We start from the raw sequence: 20,920 nt of genomic DNA on the forward strand, positions 1-20,920 counted from the left end.
CACACACACACACACAGTGCAGTCATAGAGAAGTTTTAGTTCTAGTTAATCTTTTGGAAATAAACAATAAAAGCGGAGTTTTTTTAGTCCAAAGAAACCACAGGCCAGACTAAGATGCGACAGTGCTGACATTGCATAATTCATGACAGCTTAGACATGATTAGTTGTTGAATGAATGTTCTCGTGTTATGAGATATAGACGCACATGATTAACATTCATTCATTTACCATGACGTGTTTCTGTGATTTGTGTGTGTGTTGTGACTTGTGACGTATTTCGTGGACACGTTCCCTTCAGTTTGAGGTTCCTGTAGAAAAACTTGCACAGCCTTGTAAATGGTGCCGAATGAACGGACTGAACCAGGAGCTTCTCCGTAGCGTCTCCACGGGTCTGTCAAACACTGAGAGAAGAGCTCAGTGACGCTCCGAGCAGTTCAGCTGCAAGCCGTTGATCTGGAGCTGTCCTTGGTGCTAAACACCTCAATCCAATTACCCCACCCCCAACCCCACCCCCCTCTGTTCCTCTATTTCTCCTCCTTCAGTCCGGCGACGCTCCCAGACCCCGCAGCTTCGCGCTCGTATTTGATATTCCGTGAGCGCTCGGGTGTTCCCCTCCTGCTCTGACGGTGTGTTTTGGGGTAAAATGTGGCCACGGGCCGGTCTGCGTGTTCTCGACGGGATTCACGAATTAATGGCCGGCGGGGATATGAAGCAGCAGCTGGGGTAACTCACAGGGTACTATGGTGGGACCTCCTGGGAAGCCAAAAGTTGGACTTCTCCGCCATGTCAGCTTGCTCCACAGAGGTAAGCTCCACGAGCGTTTTTATGTGTCATCACTGACACGAGGAGAGCGCAGCAGTTGTGTCTTTCTTTCTGTACTTTGTAAACTTGGAGTGCATTCGCGCATAATCACGAGTTAAGCCTGAGTCTCTTGAATCGCTTGACAGAAAGGACCGTTCTCACTTTGGACTGCGGCTGGTGTCCGCAAGAAAAGGAAGAGAAGAAACACGCGGAAGCAGTTCAAAGTAGTTTACGTGATCATTAGTGAGCGCACAATCTCATAATTCTAATGAAGTCAGTGCTTGTTTGCAGACATCAGCTCTCCCGGACTCTGGGGGAAAAACGCGAAAGATGCTCTTCTAGTCGTGACGTAGCAGCTCTGTGTCCTATGAGTGTCCCAGGAGAAGATAGACGGTCTATAATTAACTAAGGTAGACTTGAGCCAGGAGAGACGAGGCCTTATGCCGCTACTGGGATTTGTGGAACTCCATTACACAATCAGATAAGAGTCAAAGGACTTCTAATGGCAGCATAAGCTCTAAGACTAACTGCATAATGGCTCCCTTTTCTAAAAAGCACTGTTTAGATTCCAGATATTCCCTGGAGGTGGATTCAACTTGCTCTTCCCTGTTTAGTGATTTCATCAGAGAACTCTTTGTAATTAAAATAGTAAAACTTCCTGGACTAGCAAATATTAGATTATGTGATGTGCTTTTCAAAATAACTATTCTGATATGACTTTAATTTGCTGTAAAACTCTGCGATCTATCTGCTTTAAAACAAAGCAAAATCATTTACTGGGAGCACATAAGCTGCAGTAAATTCTACAATCCCACATTACATATGTAACGCACATACGTGTGTTTTTAGCAATTTTAGATTCCAGCTGACCAGACATGAGATAAAAACAACAGCACGGGGAGCACAGGGAAGTGACAGCTCGGCAAAGTGTCCGAGAAACACCTTCAAACTTGCTGCTCCAATCGTTGAGTTCCTGAATGTATATGCACATAAAAAGCGTGTATTCAGTTTTATTTATACTGTGCCACTTCAGAATAATTCTGTATTTATTAATTTATTTAATCTATTCTCCTCGGTAGGAGATCTTCTATAGAATAACCTGGTCGTACTGGTGTAATGGCTCATGTCTCTTTTTCCAGCCATGGATCTTACCAGGACTTCTGCTGGCCTGAACACAGAGAGGTGGGCCTGGTGGGCCTGGGCAATCTTCCCCTGACCAGCCACCGCCATCATCTTATCGAGCTCCATACGCACATACGCACACACTGCAAAAGCCTGTGTTTGAGGTGACCCACCCCCACAGTAAGACAGCAGTCAAAGCAAACATGACAGACAAGGTGAGTTTTAGCACGCCCAAAGTCAACCCCCGACCCGCTGCAGCTCCTTTGCTCCCCCCTCAGCCAGTGGACATCATCCGCACTAAGGCCCGCTCACGGCGGGTCAGACTCAACGTCGGTGGGCTTACACATGAAGTGTTATGGAGAACACTTGACCGGTTGCCCCGAACTCGTCTGGGACAGCTAAGGGACTGCAACACCCACGAGTCACTGCTGGAGATCTGTGATGACTACACCCTCACTGAGAACGAATACTTCTTCGACCGGCACCCGGTGGCCTTCTCCTCCATCCTCAACTTCTACAGAACAGGAAAGCTTCACATGATGGAGGAGATGTGCGCTCTGTCTTTTGGACAGGAGCTGGACTATTGGGGCATTGATGAGATCTACTTGGAGTCCTGCTGCCAGGCACGCTACCATCAGAAGAAGGAGCAGATGAACGAGGAACTGAGGAGGGAGGCAGAGACACTGAGGGACAAGGAGGGAGAGGAGGAGGAGCAGGGCTGCTGTCCTGACAAGAGGCAGAAGCTGTGGGATCTGCTGGAGAAGCCCAGCTCCTCTATAGCTGCAAAGGTAACAAGAGCTAAACACAGCCGGCACACATGATTGATGCTAGAACGTGAATGAAACCTGTGATAATGTCTCAGGTCACATTCAGGTTTCCTAAAAGTGCACAAGATGATATGTGGGCAGATTAGGTCTGTTACAAAGAAGAGTTATTTGGATAATAGAGAGAAGACATAAGACAGAGGAAGCTGCACGCTACCCTTCAGTATCTACTGAATCTGTGATGACGCTAATGAGAAGCAAGCAGAAGCACAGTTATGAAAGAAATGCACATTTCCTTGATTTTGTTATGATTCTCAATACTTTCAACTGTCAGAGCTAATATCAAAGAGTTTTATTATAACCAGTAACCTCTGGATCTTATCTCTCCTTTACCACAGCTCTTTATTTCATTGGTGCATGAAAAGGTTGTGCGATATAATAAACCGTACTCCAGCTCGAGTTTTTTGTCATTTAGCTTCAAAGTTGCTGCACCATAGGTGTGCTTCATGTTTTGAGGGAAAGATTTATGTATAACCAGTGAGAGCAAAGTTTCTGCTTGTAATCGAGCAGATGTTTTTATTAATCTGATGAAAAGAGTCAATAATTTGTTTTCAGGAAGAAAGAAAGTGGATTTCCAGTGAGTGAGGTTCACAACTGTGTCTGCGCAGTTTCTGTTCAGTAATGTTCTTCACTGAGTTCGTGCCGGACACACTGCAGGTTTACCACAGCAGCCTTGCTGTGCCTGTTTTATTGTCTGCAGCAGAGGAGACAGACAGCTCCTCCAAGCAGAGCATCAGTTCATTACTAACGATGTGACAGCAGTGTCTTCTGCTGAAAACTAGTCTCTTCTTCAGTTTAAGAAATACAACAAGAGTCCAACAGTTAGGTCCTTGTATATTAGGACACTGACACACGTTTCGTTTTTTAACCTGTTTACTGAAACATTTTCCAGTTATAGTTCTATAACAGACATGGACATGATGTGTAGACTCCCAGCTTTCATTTCGAGGGAATCCACGTTCAAATTGGATGAAGAGTTTAGACATTTCAGCTCCTTAACATGTGGTACCCTCTTTTTAAAAGGACCAAAAGCAATTGGACAGTTGGCTCAAAGGCTGTTTCAGGTAGGTGTGGGCAGTTCCTTCCTTATGTCCTTATCAAGTAAAAGACCTGGAGCTGATTTGAGGTGCGGTGCTTGTATTTGGAGATTTTGCTGTGAACAGACAACATGTGGTCAAAGGAGCTGTCCATGCAGGGGAAACAAGCCATCCTGAAGCTGCGAAAGCAGAAACAAACATCCATCGGAGAAATTGCTACAATAGTGGAGTAGGAAAATTTACAATTTGGTACATCCTGAGGAAGAAGGAAAGCTCCAAAACACAAAAGGACCTGGATGTCTGTGGAAGACAACAGTGCTGGAAGTAGAATAGAAGTAGAATATTCTTGAATGACCAAGTCAGTCACCTGATCTTAACCCAACTGAGCATTTCACATGTAGAAGACAGACGGCCCACAAACAAACAGCAACTGAAAGCTGCTGCGGTAAAGGCCTGGGAGAGTCAGGAGGAAACTCAGCATCTGCTGATGTTCAAGACTTCAGGCTGTCATTGTCAGCAAAGGGTTTTCATCCCAGTATTAGAAATGAACATTTTCTTTTCAGTTATTTAATTTGTCCAATTACTTTTGAGCCCCTGAAATGAAGGGTGATGTTAAATGAATGCTTTAGTTACTTATGTTTTCATACAGTCTGTTTGTTCAACCCGCTGAATGAAAGCTGAAAGTCTAAAGTTCGACTGCATCTGAGTTGTTTCATTTAAAATGTACTGTGGTAATGTGCAGAACCAAAATCAGGAAAAACATTGTCTCTGTCCTGATATCTATGGACCTAACTGTGTGTGAACCTGCGAGAAGAAGAGGCAAGAACACAACAGAAGAATTAAAAGAGATATTGTAATATAGCTCACAGTCACTGTAAGCTTAGGAAAACCCACTTAGTCCAAAATAAAGATATAAAGATAGTGACAGTGGTTCTGCAGCACAAATGAGCTGCTGTGGTAGGTAAGGTCCTTGGAGCAGGATCTCAGCTTGAACCCTTCTGGAAAGAGACTTCAGATGTTGTTCTGGAGCCACTCTTACAGCTCGGCCTCTATCAGTGAGTCCACGTCTCTCTGACTTCTGGTACACTTTAAAGTCATCCACACGGGAGGTGGCTGGTAGTTTGTCAAGACCTGTCTGAGGGTGTTAGGGTAGTGGGGAAAGGATGTTACCTTCACATATGGTGACATACCTCCAACTCTATATTATATATATATGATCTAACTGTAGGAAAATGTGAAGAACAAACGGCTATAAGTGAAGAGGAGCTCATACACAGAAGTCAGTGGGCAAGGGAGCCAAGAAATCGGGGGGTGGATTTTATTAGTGACTCCCAGTTTCTGTCTGACTGACCGAAGAGCTTTGCATGCCAAGAGTAAGCAAGCAGGACAAAGATAGACTTTTCGTAGATGCAGCTTCAACAAACTGGGCTTTATTTGCTTCCGTCAACATGAGCAAACCCAACGTGTAAGTGACAAATACAAGTATAGAGACAAGGCAGTGCTGGTTGGCATAGCTGATCAGAGTTCCCTGTGTTTAGATCGTGTCGAGCAGATGGAGGGAGATGGCTACTTCATAGTTAGACTCAGTGAGAACCTCTTTATCCTCCACAGCAGGAGGAGGTCATGATGGAGGCAGTGAGAAAGAAACAGCATCGTTATAATAGCTGTGAGCCGAGTCGCTGTGACACGTGCATTTTACCTGGGAAGACTTTTTTGTTTTGTTGTCATGTTTTTGTGCTCATTTTATAAACAGTCTTGTTACTTTTTAAACTGATTTCCATCAATCAGATAAAAGTAACACACTGTGGAAACCAGTTCGAGACATAGCGAGTTATAGCTGACATCACTGATGTGCTGATGCAGGACTGAGTAAAATTAGTTTCATTACATGGCGATCAAACAAACCAAGCTTTATGTCGCACATGTGTGTGCGGGTGCTAATGGCTGACTGTGCACAAAGCAGCAGCGTTAGTAGCAATCACACAGAGTATTTTCATCTGTGCTCCTCAGTGCTCTGGAAGCTCAAAGCACCGTCCTCTGTTATGTGGAACAAAAGTGCCTCTATATGACTGGGACTTGGAGCTGTAGCCTCCGTACTGCATGAACAAAGTTCAGCCTCAATAATTTGATGCTTAACCTTTAGGACTGGACCGAACTCTTGTTCTTTTTATTGCCTTCGGTGCAGATATTATATTCAGATCTCACTGCAACATCACAAACGTTTAGCTGATTCGTTTCTGAAGTATCAGACTTAGGAAGTATAAGGTTAGGAAACATTTATAGTGACCAAGATAATCTATGAACTGAATTCCAACAGTGACTGATTATTTCTATTCAATTAAAAGAACAGAAACATTCAATTTAATATACTCGTATCATTTTCAACACAATATTTAAGGTGTCTTATATAAGTCTATATAATCATTTCCTAATCACCTAACCAAGTTAGTGACAGCTAGTTCTTCCTTCTAAAAATATAACAGCACTGGCCTTTAGCAGAGCCATGTGACCCGGCTGGAACCGTAGTGTCAGCAGGAGGGAAGCCGCTTAGGCCACTCTGCAGTGACACCAGCCATGTGGCAGTGATGCAGCAGCACTTAACCAATAGGAGGGCCTCTTTCCGGTGATGTGAGCGGCTCAGTGCTGCTGCTTATTAGAAAAGAAGCATCACCTGGCTATTTGTAAACCACTGCGCACAGTTTGTCATGTCCAGATGGTCAGCTGTACATCCACCAGCAATAGTTGTACTTTTATTGGATAATATGAGTATTAAATCTTTAAATAATAGAGATTAGTTTCATAAACTTTACATAATCTGTATAATCTTCTTATTTTTGGCAGAGATGTTTTAGCATGTCCTCGTTGCATCCTTTGTTTGACGCACACTCAGGCTGTAGTGTTGGGCTGTTCGGGTTCACTTCTCATCTCTTCCACATGTATTTAAAGCTTTTTGTGCTCCATTGTTATATGATCACCTGTGCATGCACTTATCCTGCACACAGTTTTGTGATGTATTATTATCAGTCCTTTATTTATGCAGGTAAAATCTCATTGAGATTAAAAGACAGTTATGACAGCACACCTGTAATGCAACTGTCCATAGAGAACTATGAGTCTGACTTAGGAGTACGGCTTAATCTCCTTTGGAGCTTTTACCAGGACTGCTGCTGCTGCAAATAGACTAACTGTTGGCAGGTTGGATAGTCTGTCCTGTCCACTGTCTGACCTGCAGTGGGGAAGGTGGTGGGGTGGAGCTGGATAAAGTCACAGACTCAATCTGGCTGTGCAGTTTCAGCATTCGTCCATTTTCTTCTGCTTGTCCGTTCAGCATCACTGATGACGCTGAGCGGTACACGTTCGTTCAGACACGGGGAAGGCCTCAGCTAGCCCGTGGATTCAAATCCAAACCTCATCTGGTCTCCAGCCTGACTCAGAACTGGTTGGATGAAATCCAGTCTAGAAAAACTGATTGATAAGAAGAACGAGATCTTTTTTGGAGTGGAGAAAATGGTTTGCTCACTTTGTAGTCAGGACATTAGAGACACCGCATGCTGTTTAGGGTAGTATGTTAATGCTTTACATACTGGCTTCACCTGTTCACACAATACCTGTCTCTGATAAACCACGGGTCCACATCTCAGCACAACACAGAGGCTTTTTAAGCCGACGGGATCAGTCAGAGACAGAATTAAAAGACTGTCCATTAGATTTTTGACAGCTGCTTCCTGCCTCATCTTTGACGTTGTACTTGCATTTTTCTATTTAAACCTTTAAACGGCGTTTGCTTACATTTAGGTCTCCATTAAGTAGATTATATAATAATACAAAATGATGGGATTAGTGTCTGATCCGCATGTCTCAAAGTGAGACGAAGGCTGTAAATCTGGTTCGCTAAAAAAGGATGCGTTCTGCTTTATGGGTTTGTTTGTGTCTTTTTGTGCACACAGTTTGTTAATGATGTGTGGACTCATGTAAAACACTGTGGAAGTGCAGGAATAATCCACAACAACCTGTGAGCTTAAAGAGAAACGAGTCATAACACACCCACAGCCACTTTACATGGAATACCTGTGTTCATGTAGCAGTTAGTAATCATTTCAACACTTGAATGAAATGTAATATTCACAGTGAAATCCTGAGTGAAATGCAGGACAACACTGAGTCACTGCGTGTGTGTGTAAAGTGTCTGGTTCAGCTAAATAAGCTTGCCTGACAGCTATAAGCAGCTACTCAGAGGTCTATAGTTTACTGGCCTTGTGCCTTCACATAGGAGCGGTAGAGTGATTCACTAATGTACTGTAGCTTTCAGTTTGAAATGCTTCCATTCGGATGGGAATTTATGGCTGTGGCAGCACGAAGCCCAAAAGCCAAAGTGGTTTTTCTTCAGCCAAGTTCAGCCTGTCAGCTGTAAATCTTTGGTTGGCGCACATCTCCACCGTGAGTGTGCAGAGCTAACGTGCTAGCAGCCTCTTTCTGCAACTGTAGTTTCATCAGTATACAAAAGCCACGAGGCATTACTAATCTTTCCTGCATCTCCTGTAGTAGTCAGATCTTTTATTTAGAAATATTTGGTACTGCTTACAAAATGTTACTGCAGTACAGAAAAAATAAATCAAATTCACTCCTAAAAGTCAAAGTACTTCCAGAAGCTTGTTCTTCCACTTTATTCCACATAATTTATGGACTTTTTTAGATTCAGATTTCTTTGTATGTGTAGATTACTTGGGCCCATTAGACATCTTTATGTACAGTTTACTGAGAAAATGTTGATGTATTCAGTCCTTATGTTTCCTGCTGTAGAGTCGAGCAGTGAGTTCAGCCATAGCAGCCTGTTCTGAAACGTGGTTATTACCGTCTCTCATGATGGATATGATACGCTCCACCAGCTCAAAGTAAGATTTACAAATGTGTGCACCAAGGAGTACTTTACAAACCTCGAAACATACGCAGCTTATTAAGTTCACCTTCACACATCTGACCATTTTCTCTTTCAAAACACTTTCTGTGTGTCTAACACGACACATCCCTCTCAGTGCGTGACGCCAGAACTGGGCTAGGACTTTTTCAAAAAAATCATTATTTTATGTTAGCGTAGAACTTTTCATAATTCTGACCAAAATAGTGAAAATCAATAAATGAATCCTCTTACAGAAACATGTGGTTTCAAAATGTGGAAAAATGGGAGTTATTCCTCTTTCTTGTTACAAAGACAAAGCCGAGACATTTATTCAGCCTGAGCTTCATATCTGTGGTCTGGACTGGGCTACATTCACATCAGCATCACGGCCAGCCAATAAGTAATTATTCCAAAACAACTGAACTGACTTGAGTTCAGTTATGTTAAATGCATCGTGGGCAACAGTTGCTTTAAATGTAACTGGTTTGTGGCCCCAGATATTAGCCCACTGCACAGAGTTTCCCTAAGACGAAATGAAGCGTCACTTGTTTTACCGTTTGTTCACAAAATCACACGTGCAAATAGTTTTTATTTGTTTTTATGTCAGACTGAGAAGAATCAAACGAGGGCTGTGGAACATCTCGAGTAATGAATGTGGAAATAAGTGAAGCTCAGAATCAACTTCAGTGTAACAAGAGATAAAAACATGTGACCCATGAAAGCAGCGTCTTCAAATAGAAACCATGTTGACCTCTGCAGAAACAGCCACTGTCCAACAGATCCTGCGCCTGTTGTTCCACAAATAACTCCACGTATTGATCACAGCTTGGATTTCTCTGCTCAATCGCTTTATCCAGTCTTTCATTGCAGCTCGTCTTCTTGTTCTATAAACTATCAGATTTCCATTTTGGTCACAATCTGAGAGACGTTTTTCCTCTCTTTGTCTCGCTCGTTTGTTGTCGACCCCGGCCGTGAACATTTTTCCCTCACACTCGGACAAGAATGAAGTAAAAAGCGATGCAGTATTATTGAACGTGTGTCAATGCTGCACCAGAATTTAGTGATGTCTTCTCATGAAACTGGTCTGGTAATTCTGTTAAAAAGACAATCAAACGGCAGTCAACACGGGCTCTCGCCTCGGTGACGAGTGGAGTCCATTTCTTTGTCAGCAACTCAAACTTTTATGTAAAAAAGTGTTGCTGAGCACCTGAATGTCAAACGTGGAGACTCACTATATGGCTTCTAAAGCAGCTTGTCTGTTCTTGGTACTGCTTAGAATCTTCCCTGAGTGTCAAGGTCACAGCATTTGGCAGCCACTAAGCCATTAAGACGCTGCAGGGTGGACACCGTTTGATATATCTGCTTTATACTCCCCTGTGCTTTGTCCCTCTTTGACTTTCTATTTATCTCCTCTTTCTTCTTTCTCAATGTTTCGTAGTTTATTCCCAGTTTTTACTTTTGTCTAAACTCTGTAATGATGTAATGCTCGGTGTCTTTTATCGTTACCGTGATTGGCCAGAAGCTCCCCCACTGAAAATAGCTCAGATAATCCATCACATGGTTTCACAGACACCAGGACAGTTGTGGTGGTGGAATAAGAACAAAACTACAGATACAGAGATTAATGATGTTCCTTTTTTAACTGATCATTTCCTGCTCATCAGTCACACAGTGTTAGCTATCAGTAGAGCGCTCAGTCCATGTTCCAGTGTTTAAATAAATAACTCAGCACGTCTTTAATGTGGCCTACACACTTTTATAAAGTTTAAAACAACTGCACAAGCATAAAAACTGTTATATTTATTGGGATTGGAGTGCTGCTGACCTCTTGTCATGCTTTGGGATTGTCAGGCCTTCCATAGAGGCTTCTCCAAGGTAGTTACAAAATGTGCCCTCGTCCAGGCCCCTGGCTGAATGAGGCTCGTCCTGACTCTGATAAAACTCTACATGTTGTAGCCTATTCTGGTTAACACACATCACACTGAAGTCGCAAACAGTGCAGGAGGATTAGGCTCTGCAGCCGTCCTGGGAATTCAAGCATCGTTGATAATCAGCATCATTTACACACACCGTCCAGCTGCAAGGCAAACAGTGCAAGAAGTTTTAAATGTTCCCAAGACAAAGTTTGGTCTTTGCAGAAGCTTGTCCACAAGGGCTGATCCTTTCAGCACTGTTGCAAGTGATGTTAAACACAAGCATGGATGACAAGCTTCTATTTAATGAATGTTGCTAATCTTGTTACCGAGCTCAGTCCACAGATTCAGTAACATTAGCAAGTGGTGGAGGCCAGCAGGTGCAGGTGGAGGCCAGCAGGTGCAGGTGGATGACGGAAAGGCAGGAGGAGCAGAGACCCGAGGCGGTGAAGTGAAGAGGGGGTCAGATATAAACCAAGTTTAGGTGGAGTTTGTTTTCGTTGTGCTGACTTTTTACAGTCAGTTACAATAACTCGTACTGCTGCTAGCTAGCATGACGGAGTTTCTATACTGCTGGGCGGGTGCTTTTATCTTATTTTATTTGGAAGGTTAGTTAGTAGAGTTGCCAACCGTCCCTTAAAATACGGAATCGTCCCGTATTTAGAAACAAAAGTACACGTCCCGTATTGCGCTAATAAGGGACGCACTTTGTCCCGTAATACAGTGAGAATCAAAAGTAGTCTATAAATGTTAATGGAATTAACACTTTGTTTGAAAACATAATTCCCAGCCCCTCTCCTGCTTTGTGACCAATGAGCTGACAGCACACTTATGACAATTCGAGTATGACAATTCAGATTACCGCTCATCTCATTGGTCGAGGAAAGGTTGCTTGCGGAGAAAATACCGGAAGACAACAGATGACCACAACAACAAGCATGGCCAACAGGGAAACAAACGCCGACACTGCGGTGCAAGTCTCGGACGACAGTAAACCTAAAGCTGGGCAGACACTGTGCGATTTTTTCAGTCACGTTATTCAGCTCCTGCTCAAACTGTACGATTGACTCGCAGGGGTTAGAAGTTGGTAGGTCACGATGCAGGTCTCACACTATACCGCCCGATGCTCTGATGCGACCTGAGTGCTCACACTGTGCCTCCATAACATGAAGGTTATAACAGAAAATCTGTCGCTCGCTCTCTGTCTTTCACTCACACAGACACACCACCACCATCAACTTTGCTAAATTGCTAATGAAAAACATGATCAGGCAGCTGTGATTGAGCAGCATGTAAATCCAACTATTTTCATGGTTGTTGTGGTCGTGATAATTTTGTGATGCCACATCGAAAAGGCTCAGATGAGCTTTCCAAAGTTCTCCAAGTTGTGCCTCCATCGCTTGTGGCCAGATCACACGCTGCACAGCCGTGCTGCGCCGTCTTTTTCACCGACGTTTACGTGTTTGCGCGCGAGCAGTGTGAGCGGCTGCGGTGACACCCTCACGAGCGATTGATGATCGGGAGCTGGTCGTGAGGTGTTAATCGTTTCTCGTTACCCCACGTATACTACACGACGCACGATGAAGGCCAAAATCGGGCCGATCACCAAATCGGTCGCACAACTCAAAAATCATCTCAAAATGGGCCAAAAATGCTGATGTTTGCTGGAGCCACAGCTGTAAAGCTGCTGGTCATGATATGGTTTGGATATGTGGTGAGAGGGAAACATGAAGATGAAACCAGGAGATGTCCTTACTGAATCATCAGAGCTGTGATAGAGAAACAGGTTTACCTTTTAGGTGACATGAATGAGTTGAAGTTATGAACTGTTTCTGAGAGATAAATAACACCAGGATCCTTTTTTATGTAGCTGACAGCTGGTAACTGTGCAGGGGCGGGTCTAGCAAAGTGTTGCCAGGGGGCAGGTAGGGCATTAACAGGGAAAGGGGGGCACAAAGACATACTTTTCTTTCTTATTCTCATTTAAAATTTCTTGCTTTTAAAAAATAATTATGTGAATCTTACAACAAATGTTTTCATCTGATGTAAAATGTATAGAAATCATTATTGTACATAGTAATTTTTTTAAGGTCCCATCATAATTTCTTCAGAAGTAACTAAGTACTGTATATGGTGCCAGTTTTTCTAGATACTGCACCAGTACTGTGTGTAAAATGCCATCAAAAAGTCAGTTAAGTTTTATTCTTTCTCAGCTGTCTTTCTGTCTCCTTTCACTTTTTAAAGGTTGCCATGTTAGAAAAAATATTTTGCCCTGCCGTGCTGTTTATTGATGTGGCAAATGAATAGTTTATGAAAATATATCTAAATCTGTCATCAGTAATGATCATGTCTCACCTCTAGCCTTCTCTGTTTTAATTTCAGGTTTTCACCATGTGTTGTAGATAGTTCAGGAGGTTAACTGACCAAGCAGTCTACTTTCGGGTACTGTTTAGAATACCAGAACAGGGAGGATGGTGTAGGTTTAAGTTTATTAGACTGATTTCCCGGGCGGCCACCTGAACTCACAACTCCTTGTCGCTTGGCCAGGGCCCGGGGGCGCCGACGGTCCGGGCTGATCCCCTCTCCTGCTCGCGGTGGGGGGAGTAGGTTCGGCCGGATGGCTCCCCAGCCTCAGTCGGGCGATGGGGGTATGTGGCGGGGCGTGGCCTGCGGTGCCGTGCAGGGAAGACGGACGCACCTGCACGGCATCTGCAATCACGCCCCGCCGAATATTGTAACGGGTGCTGTGTTTGAGGTTGTTGCGATAACGTTGAGCGGGCAGCGGGAGAGCTGCAGCTCTGTGAGCACTGTGAACAGCAACCGTGTGAGTCAATGAAGTATGCTGCAAAGGATGAACTCGCCCCCGGGTCTGCCGTGGTCATTTACAGTGGTCAACTCCACTTTTCTGTCACTGTTCTAACAGTTACCGTGTTTTATGCTGCATTTCTATTGTGTTCTGAGTTTGTATGGCTGCTATACTGGCAACACTGGTCTCCCTGTGAAAGAGATTTGGTCCCAGTAGAACTCCCTGGTTAAATAAAGGTCAGATAAATGCAGGGGGGGTGTGGGAGTTTGTCCAGTCGCTCTGTCTGATTTCATGGAGCAGTGCTTCAGGAGGATGGCTTCTTGGGCTTGTTGTTACAGGCTGTTGGGTCCCAGTAAAGCCACAGTGAGGGCTGATTCTGATCTGGTTTTTTGGAAGACACAGTTTCCAGGTACAGTCGGAGGTATTGGGTTTGGTGGCTTTAGAATCACTTCCCAACTCTTCAAACACACTAACCCTGTCAGTAAATGGACTGGTTCTCATATAGCGCTTTTCTACTGGATCACTCAAAGTGCTTCATACAACATGGTTCATTCACTCGTTCATACAAGCACTTTTTTCTACACCTCAGTGCTTTCTGACAGTCACACACATTCGCACTCCAGTGGAGTATGAATTGGAGCACTCTTGGGTTTAGTGTCTTGCCTGTACTCAAACATGCTAGCTGCAGCAGCCATGGCTCTGCTGCTGACAAGCGTGGAATGAAATCTTTGTTTTGTTGTGTTTCATTTGGATAAGGATTCAAAGCTGATTTCACTTTTAGTCTTTTTAAGCAATTATGAAATGACAAAACATTCAGTTTGTAATCAGTTGCATCATAATGATCATTATAATTTTTCACCTGAAGAATGAACAATGATTTGCAATAATAACATGCAAATACTTTAAAAGTAATCAGTTTTTTCATGTGACATTTGTACCTTTATCTACTCCACTGACACACAATACGTATTATGTGTTGAAGCCACTGAAATGTAAGCTAACAGGAAATTGAGTTGTCCCCAGAGAACAGTGCAGTGGTCTTTTGTCAGATATCACGTCAGATGTATTTAAAGACAAAAAAATAATCTTGCATCGTCTATTTCCGCCTGTTGCTTGATTCTTCCTGTTGGGGGAGGAAAGAATGAGTAACCAATTCTAACCTTCCTCTCTATCCTTTCTATGTATAGCAGTGCAATCCTATTACAATAAACCTGAAATGTCCTACCAAGGGCTACACTGAGAGGACTCAGAACACACATCCTTCAGCTTCGTTACTCTGCTTTCCCAGTTAGAGTTTTTAAATTGGCTATAAGTAATAGTTGAATCCCCTGGGCCCCTTTTTCCATTCAGTCATTCTCTGAGAAGAAGGTTTTATCTTTATTGAATTGAAAAGGCGACAAAAAGGACAAAATTGTTTCAAACCCTAGGAAACCAAGTGTGAAGCTAAACACGCAGGAGCAAAAACTAACTTTTGTTTCCATTTTCCTCCCCAAAAAAGAAAGAGACGAGTGTTTTTAGGTGTTACTCACTTTGTTTTGCACCGTGTATTGTAGTGCTTTGTCAGATTTTGGAATCATTTCCAGTTGCAGTTAATGTCAGAAGGTTTGTAGTCTTGTGTGTTTTTGTGTTCTCATTAAAATACAAATCTGACATCATGTGAGCACATCGCCGTGATTTTCTGAAGAGACACAGGAAACACTGTAAAATGTTTTTTTGCAGGTTGAATAAAAGCTGTTGTCTTATCACCGCTGCAGGTCTCCTCCTACATGACAAGTTCCACGTGAAAGTGTCCGTGCCAGAATTTTTCACAAAGCTGCTTAAAACATTAAAGTCAGCGTCTGTTTGCTGTAACCTGGCTTACAAAGACAAAAGCAGAAAATGCCCATATGTGGTGATGTGTGGATCGTAAGAGCTTTTCATTTCTGCTTGGACATAATGAACAGATGAAAGTTAAGGGCTGACTGTCACTGTGGATGCACAACTTCCAAAGCTAAATCTTCTTAAGGGCCTTAATCAAAAAGGCCTGACCTTTAGTAGCTTTTCAAATAGCACCACCTTCAGGACAAAGTTGGTACCACCATGAAGGGTAACAAAAAAGTCTCAAAAATGTCTCATGTAGTCTAAGAAACTTCTACTCTAGAATGTACACGTCAGTGATTAGTAGCAACAAACAGGGTTTGTCTTATTAAAGAACGTGTTACTGTTTACAGGCACAGAAACAGATGTAATAGAAGACATGTATGAAGCTAACACTATGCCCAGCTAATGTAATAACCTGCTTTTGTCTTGCAGATCCTGGCCATGATCTCCATCCTGTTCATCGTCATTTCCACAATTTCACTGTCCCTCAACACTCTGCCAGAGCTGCAGGTTGTAGATGAATTTGGCCAGTTCAGTGACAACCCCAGTTTAGCCCACGTCGAAGCCGTCTGTATTGCCTGGTTCACCATGGAATACATGTTACGGCTGCTCTCAGCACCCAATAAGTGGGTCTTCATGAAAGCACCACTGAACATTATTGATTTGCTGGCAATACTGCCTTACTATGTGACCCTCTGTCTAACTGAATCTAACAAGAGCGTGCTGCAGTTCCAGAATGTGCGGCGTGTGGTTCAAATCTTCCGTATTATGAGGATCTTGAGGATTCTGAAACTGGCCAGGCACTCGACGGGGCTCCAGTCTTTGGGCTTCACTTTACGAAGGAGCTACAACGAGTTGGGACTGCTGATCCTGTTTTTAGCCATGGGCATCATGATTTTCTCTAGCTTGGTATTCTTTGCTGAAAAGGATGAAGATGCTACAAAATTCACCAGCATCCCTGCTTCGTTTTGGTGGGCAACCATTACTATGACGACTGTCGGGTATGGTGACATTTACCCACAAACCCTGCTTGGTAAGATTGTAGGAGGGCTTTGCTGCATAGCAGGCGTGCTTGTCATTGCTCTTCCTATTCCAATCATTGTGAACAACTTCTCAGAGTTCTACCGAGAGCAGAAGAGGCAAGAGAAGGCCATCAAGAGGAGGGAAGCTCTAGAACGAGCAAAACGGAGTGGAAGCATTGTTTCTATTAACCTAAAGGATGCTTTTGCCCGCAGTATGGAATTAACAGATGTGTTGGTAGAAAAAAGAGAGGACAGTAAATGTCCCGTTGAAAATCACCTGTCACCCAGTCGCTGGAGCTACCACAAGCACTACCACAATGCAGAGGCAGGTAGCCCTGGCAGGTCTCAACAATACCAAGAAGTGGCCCGGCAGGGCTCCCCAGAGCGATTCAAGCCCACGTCGAATAAAACTACTCCTCAACACCTCAGTGCAAAGCGGCTAGAAGATACTTACAACAAGACAGCAGCCATTCAAGAGCAGCAGGAAAAAATTCGAGAAGAACAGATTGAGATGAAAGAGTTCTCATCCACTCTGGCCCAGCAAGCATCACCTAAAGTCAGTTGTTCCAGGGAATCTTCAACTGCAGCGGATAATTTTGCACTGGAAAGAGGGGAGCGAAGCTCACTGCTCCCCAGTGTTGAAGGAGGTCAAGCTGGTACTCAACATCAGTGTATTCCACCTCCCTTGGACCTAAGTCAGATCAGCAATATGGAGGTAAAGCAGGGCCCTGACAGCATTCAGCCAATGACATTCATCAAAGAGGGTTTGTATGAGTTCACATCTAACCCCAAAGGAAGGTTGACTGGGGATCTGAATTTGTTCTCACAGAGTGCAGAAAGCTCTGGGATGACCTATGATAGCACCGGCACAGCTTTGGAAGATCACGGCAGCCCTCAAAACACAGTGATGACACCTGTGGCGACACCCATCCCCACTGGCTCTGCAAAGTGTGCTCAACTACTTACTGACGAATTGGTTTCCAGGTTTTCTCCATCTCCCAGTTATACAACACAGGAAACTAAGTCTCCGCTGGCTATCCTGCAATCTCCATCCCTGGCTCAGCAATATATCAGTCCCAGCACCCCCAAGGGGGGAGGTGAAAGCTCAGCAGGCAGGAGCTTAGAAGGTGAAGGGCAGCTCACTGGCTTAAGCCACCTGGGCAGGAATCACATGGAGAGATCTACTGCTGCCTCGGGTGGTGGTGCTAGTCCATTGTCAAAAGCATGCTCACTCAACAGCACCCAAGACCTAGTAAGTAAGGAAGGAGTGGCCGATGGAGGATTAGAGGAAGCAGAACAGAGAGTAGAAAAACGAGAAAATCACATTGTTCTGGATGGAAGCCGAACGCCGCCCTGTGAAACGAGCATGTGAGCTTTAAAGAAAAATGCAGACAGGGCCAAGGCAAAGCAAAGGCTGATGGGATGCTTGACAGGAAGTACCAGGAATAACCTGTGACAGATGCTGTGTGTGTGAGCACTGGACTTTTTGACAAAGACATTAAACAAATCTATCATAAAAGCTGCAACTCTTCCGATCTCACGACACATTCGAACGGTCGTTCCTTTTTTGACCTTGGTTCTGCTGTCATGACTTTATTACTGGAGGACATTCATAAGCACACGCATGCCTGACTGGGCACTGTTTGAACTTGAGTCTAAGTGACACCGTGTGGTGTCAGTGTTACTGACTGATTTTGTTTAAATGAGACATGAACAGTGGCAACCTGACCTGTGTTTTAGGCCTTGTCTGAATGATAATGTTCGGGACTATCCTGAAGAGTCAGATATTCAGTTTCCTAACACTTGCTCCCCAAGGCCGGATTTGAATGGACAGTTATACCAAGGAAAGACAGACCGTGAAAGGAAATTATATTTTTTATATTTACAAATTTTAAAAATCTATCTTTTGCAAGACTTGCAAGAAACATCAATGATCAGTCATTATTCTGTGTTGTAGATCTTCCTTACTCATTATTACATTCTTGTAACGGGACAACCACAAGCACATGATACAAGACAAAAGTCCCACATAGTACTGCATTGTCCAAAAGAACATATGTATCTGCTGTTGAGCACTGTGATCAATGCTCTAACTTTAAGTATTTCTATATATTTCAGTTTTATGTTGTTGTTTTTGTTCTTGGTTACTTTTTGTTGTATTTTTCTTTTCATTTTTCTTGTTCCTAAATATGTGAAATGGAGATACAATCTCTACTATATTCACTGTTTGCACAAATTTCCATCCATCCATGTTCTACTGCTTGTCCCTTGTCGCGGGTGAGAGGTCGGGTATACCCTGGACAGGCCACCAGTCTGTCCCAGGGCTTCCACCAATGTCCAGCATGAAATATCCTAACAACGAACATTAGTCAAAAACAATACAAACCCATACTGAGACACACGATTTGAGACAGAAAGACAGAAAGGAAACCTCACACAGTTTCCATGATTACTCACTTGTGGTTCATCATACACTGCTTTAATTCCCAGTTCCCACACATACTGTGTGCGTGATAAAGGTTTGACGAACCTCAGATCTGACTTTGTTTTTGGATTCTTTATCAACACAGTGGCCAGGCGCATAGTGTATTCAGGAAAATGAGTTGTGGAAGTAGAGTTCATGAAAAGCAACCATTGTCTTCTTTCTTTATTTTTGTCTCTGTGAGACTAGTGTCTTATCATAACATCAGCCCTATCTAATCGTTTTAATCTTGCTAGTGTACTCACCAAGCTAAGAATGAGATCTGGTAACATGGAGACTTTCATAAAAAAATAAAAAGGCCAACCAGTCAGCCATCAGGAGTCATATTCAATTGCCCTTGTTTACTTAGCTAGTCTTAGCATGTTTCAAAGAATGTGTCTGATTTGAGTGCCGTACAGCAACAGGCTGTTTTTGGCCACGCTGTTAAAAATGTTCACTGAGACGGTAACAGCAAGCCGGAGTAAAAACGGCCAAAATGTGACTTAAAGTAAGAATTTAGAAAACTGGAAGCTGTTGGTTTACAGTGAGACGACTCAAATGGCTTGTCTGATAGAAAATACTGTGGCTATTAACCATTTGTCTTCCATGCTTTAAGCGTATAATAAATATGACACAAAAAAGTATGTTCCAATACATGGAACAGCATGTCAGAGATAACTAGATATCTTTCTGCAACAGGTCACATTTTGCAGCATGCAAGCTAGCATGCTATTTTGACCACACTTCTGAAAATCTCTTGCATCGATGTCAGCATGCTAGCAGAATTCAGCAGCTGTACTCGTCGTATCACGAGTTATACAACAGCTGCCAGAGTAAGACCATGTGGAAAGAGACAAACGAGGTCTTCTTAGTGAGAGGAGGTGCAGGCTCAAGCATCTGGACTTCAGTTATTGCAAAGACACATCGCTTTAAACCAAGAATAATTGTAATATGATGAGTGCAGAGAGATAAATAGAGGGAGTGTGTCTGTGTGACCTTTAGGTGCTGACTGTATTATAAAGGTAGAACAATAGTTCCCTTTGCAGGGAGTCACTTGAGTAAAAAGACCTGACGTCACTTTAAGCATTATCTTTGGGAACCTTTGACATTTTTCTTTTGTTTGTGTTTTTAAAGATCAGATTTGCATTCATGTGAATGAACCTGACAGATTCAAATGCACATTTAACTGTGTGAATAGAGCAGAGTGAGCAGGTGGTGATTAGGTCACATGCTAACAGGGGAATGGTACTGTCTTATCTGTGTTCCCTGATGAGCTTATCAGTTGTTTCACATTTTTGTTGTTGGTTAAAACTTTGAGCTGTGTGTTGTTCTTAACATCTCAGTACATGAAGTTTTTAAAAATATGTGCCTTTTCATAAATAGATCATTTATGAGAAGGTGAAAAAAACTGTTAGATGTGGCCCGACTTTTTCTTTGTCTTCTTTTCTCGTGCTCTCTCTTTGTCCTTGTGCAGTAGATGTAGTTAAATGAAAATCCTCACATTTTCTGGATTTGCGTACCTTTACAACTTTGTATTATTATCTCATCAACGTTATCGCACCCCATAGCTCATCGTTCCAACCTCACAGTGCCACACTGTCATTTGATTTCATCAGCTGAAAGCAGCACGTTCGGTGTGTGACTCGAGTGCAGCAGCAGATTACTGACAGCCAAACGGACATAACGTCTAAAAACACGGCTTTTTATGTCGTGCAACTGGACTCAGCTAGATTTATGTTATGATAAATTGCACAACATTAACTAAATGTTAATTCTTCCCAAGTATATATCCAGCCTAACGTAGATCAAGACAAACTCAGAGAAGTTTAAAAAGAGCACCGGTTCTAACAAACGTTGGTTTGTCGCTGCTGCAGGTCGGGAAGCATGAGAACAGTGTTATGGCTTTCACAACCTCATCTCCACTCATTTGTCGGAGAATTGTTATTTATATTTGTTCATTCAGATTGTGTACAGTAAACATACAACTGTAAAGCTTCTCGATCTGTCCTGCCAGCTCCACTTCTTTAATGCCCCACTCGTCCATCCTCATATACTTTATTGAATTGTAGCCTGTGCAATGATTAGTATGAGTTATTATATATAGCTCAGTGTAATGATAGTAAATGATAAAGAGTTTTGATTCAGTTATCAAAATGCAAGACAAATAAATGTGTTCA

The 20,920-nt window shown here is 43.0% G+C and overlaps 1 protein-coding gene across 1 annotated transcript; it reads left to right on the forward strand.

Annotated features, from left to right (window-relative positions):
• Positions 1-1,996: 1,996 nt before the first annotated feature.
• On the forward strand, positions 1,997-20,920 carry LOC146688425 (potassium voltage-gated channel subfamily B member 2-like). Its single transcript, XM_085439319.1, has 2 exons — positions 1,997-2,711; positions 15,693-20,920. Exons 1-2 carry the CDS (start codon positions 2,127-2,129, stop codon positions 17,652-17,654), a joined length of 2,547 nt encoding a protein of 848 aa, XP_085295445.1. The 5' UTR covers positions 1,997-2,126; the 3' UTR covers positions 17,655-20,920.

The sequence above is a fragment of the Copadichromis virginalis genome, linkage group LG18, assembly GCF_057382275.1.
Source record: "Copadichromis virginalis isolate Kocher_CV1m ecotype Utaka linkage group LG18, C_Virginalis_male_GT1.1, whole genome shotgun sequence".
In the NCBI taxonomy this organism is placed as follows: Eukaryota; Metazoa; Chordata; class Actinopteri; order Cichliformes; family Cichlidae; genus Copadichromis; species Copadichromis virginalis.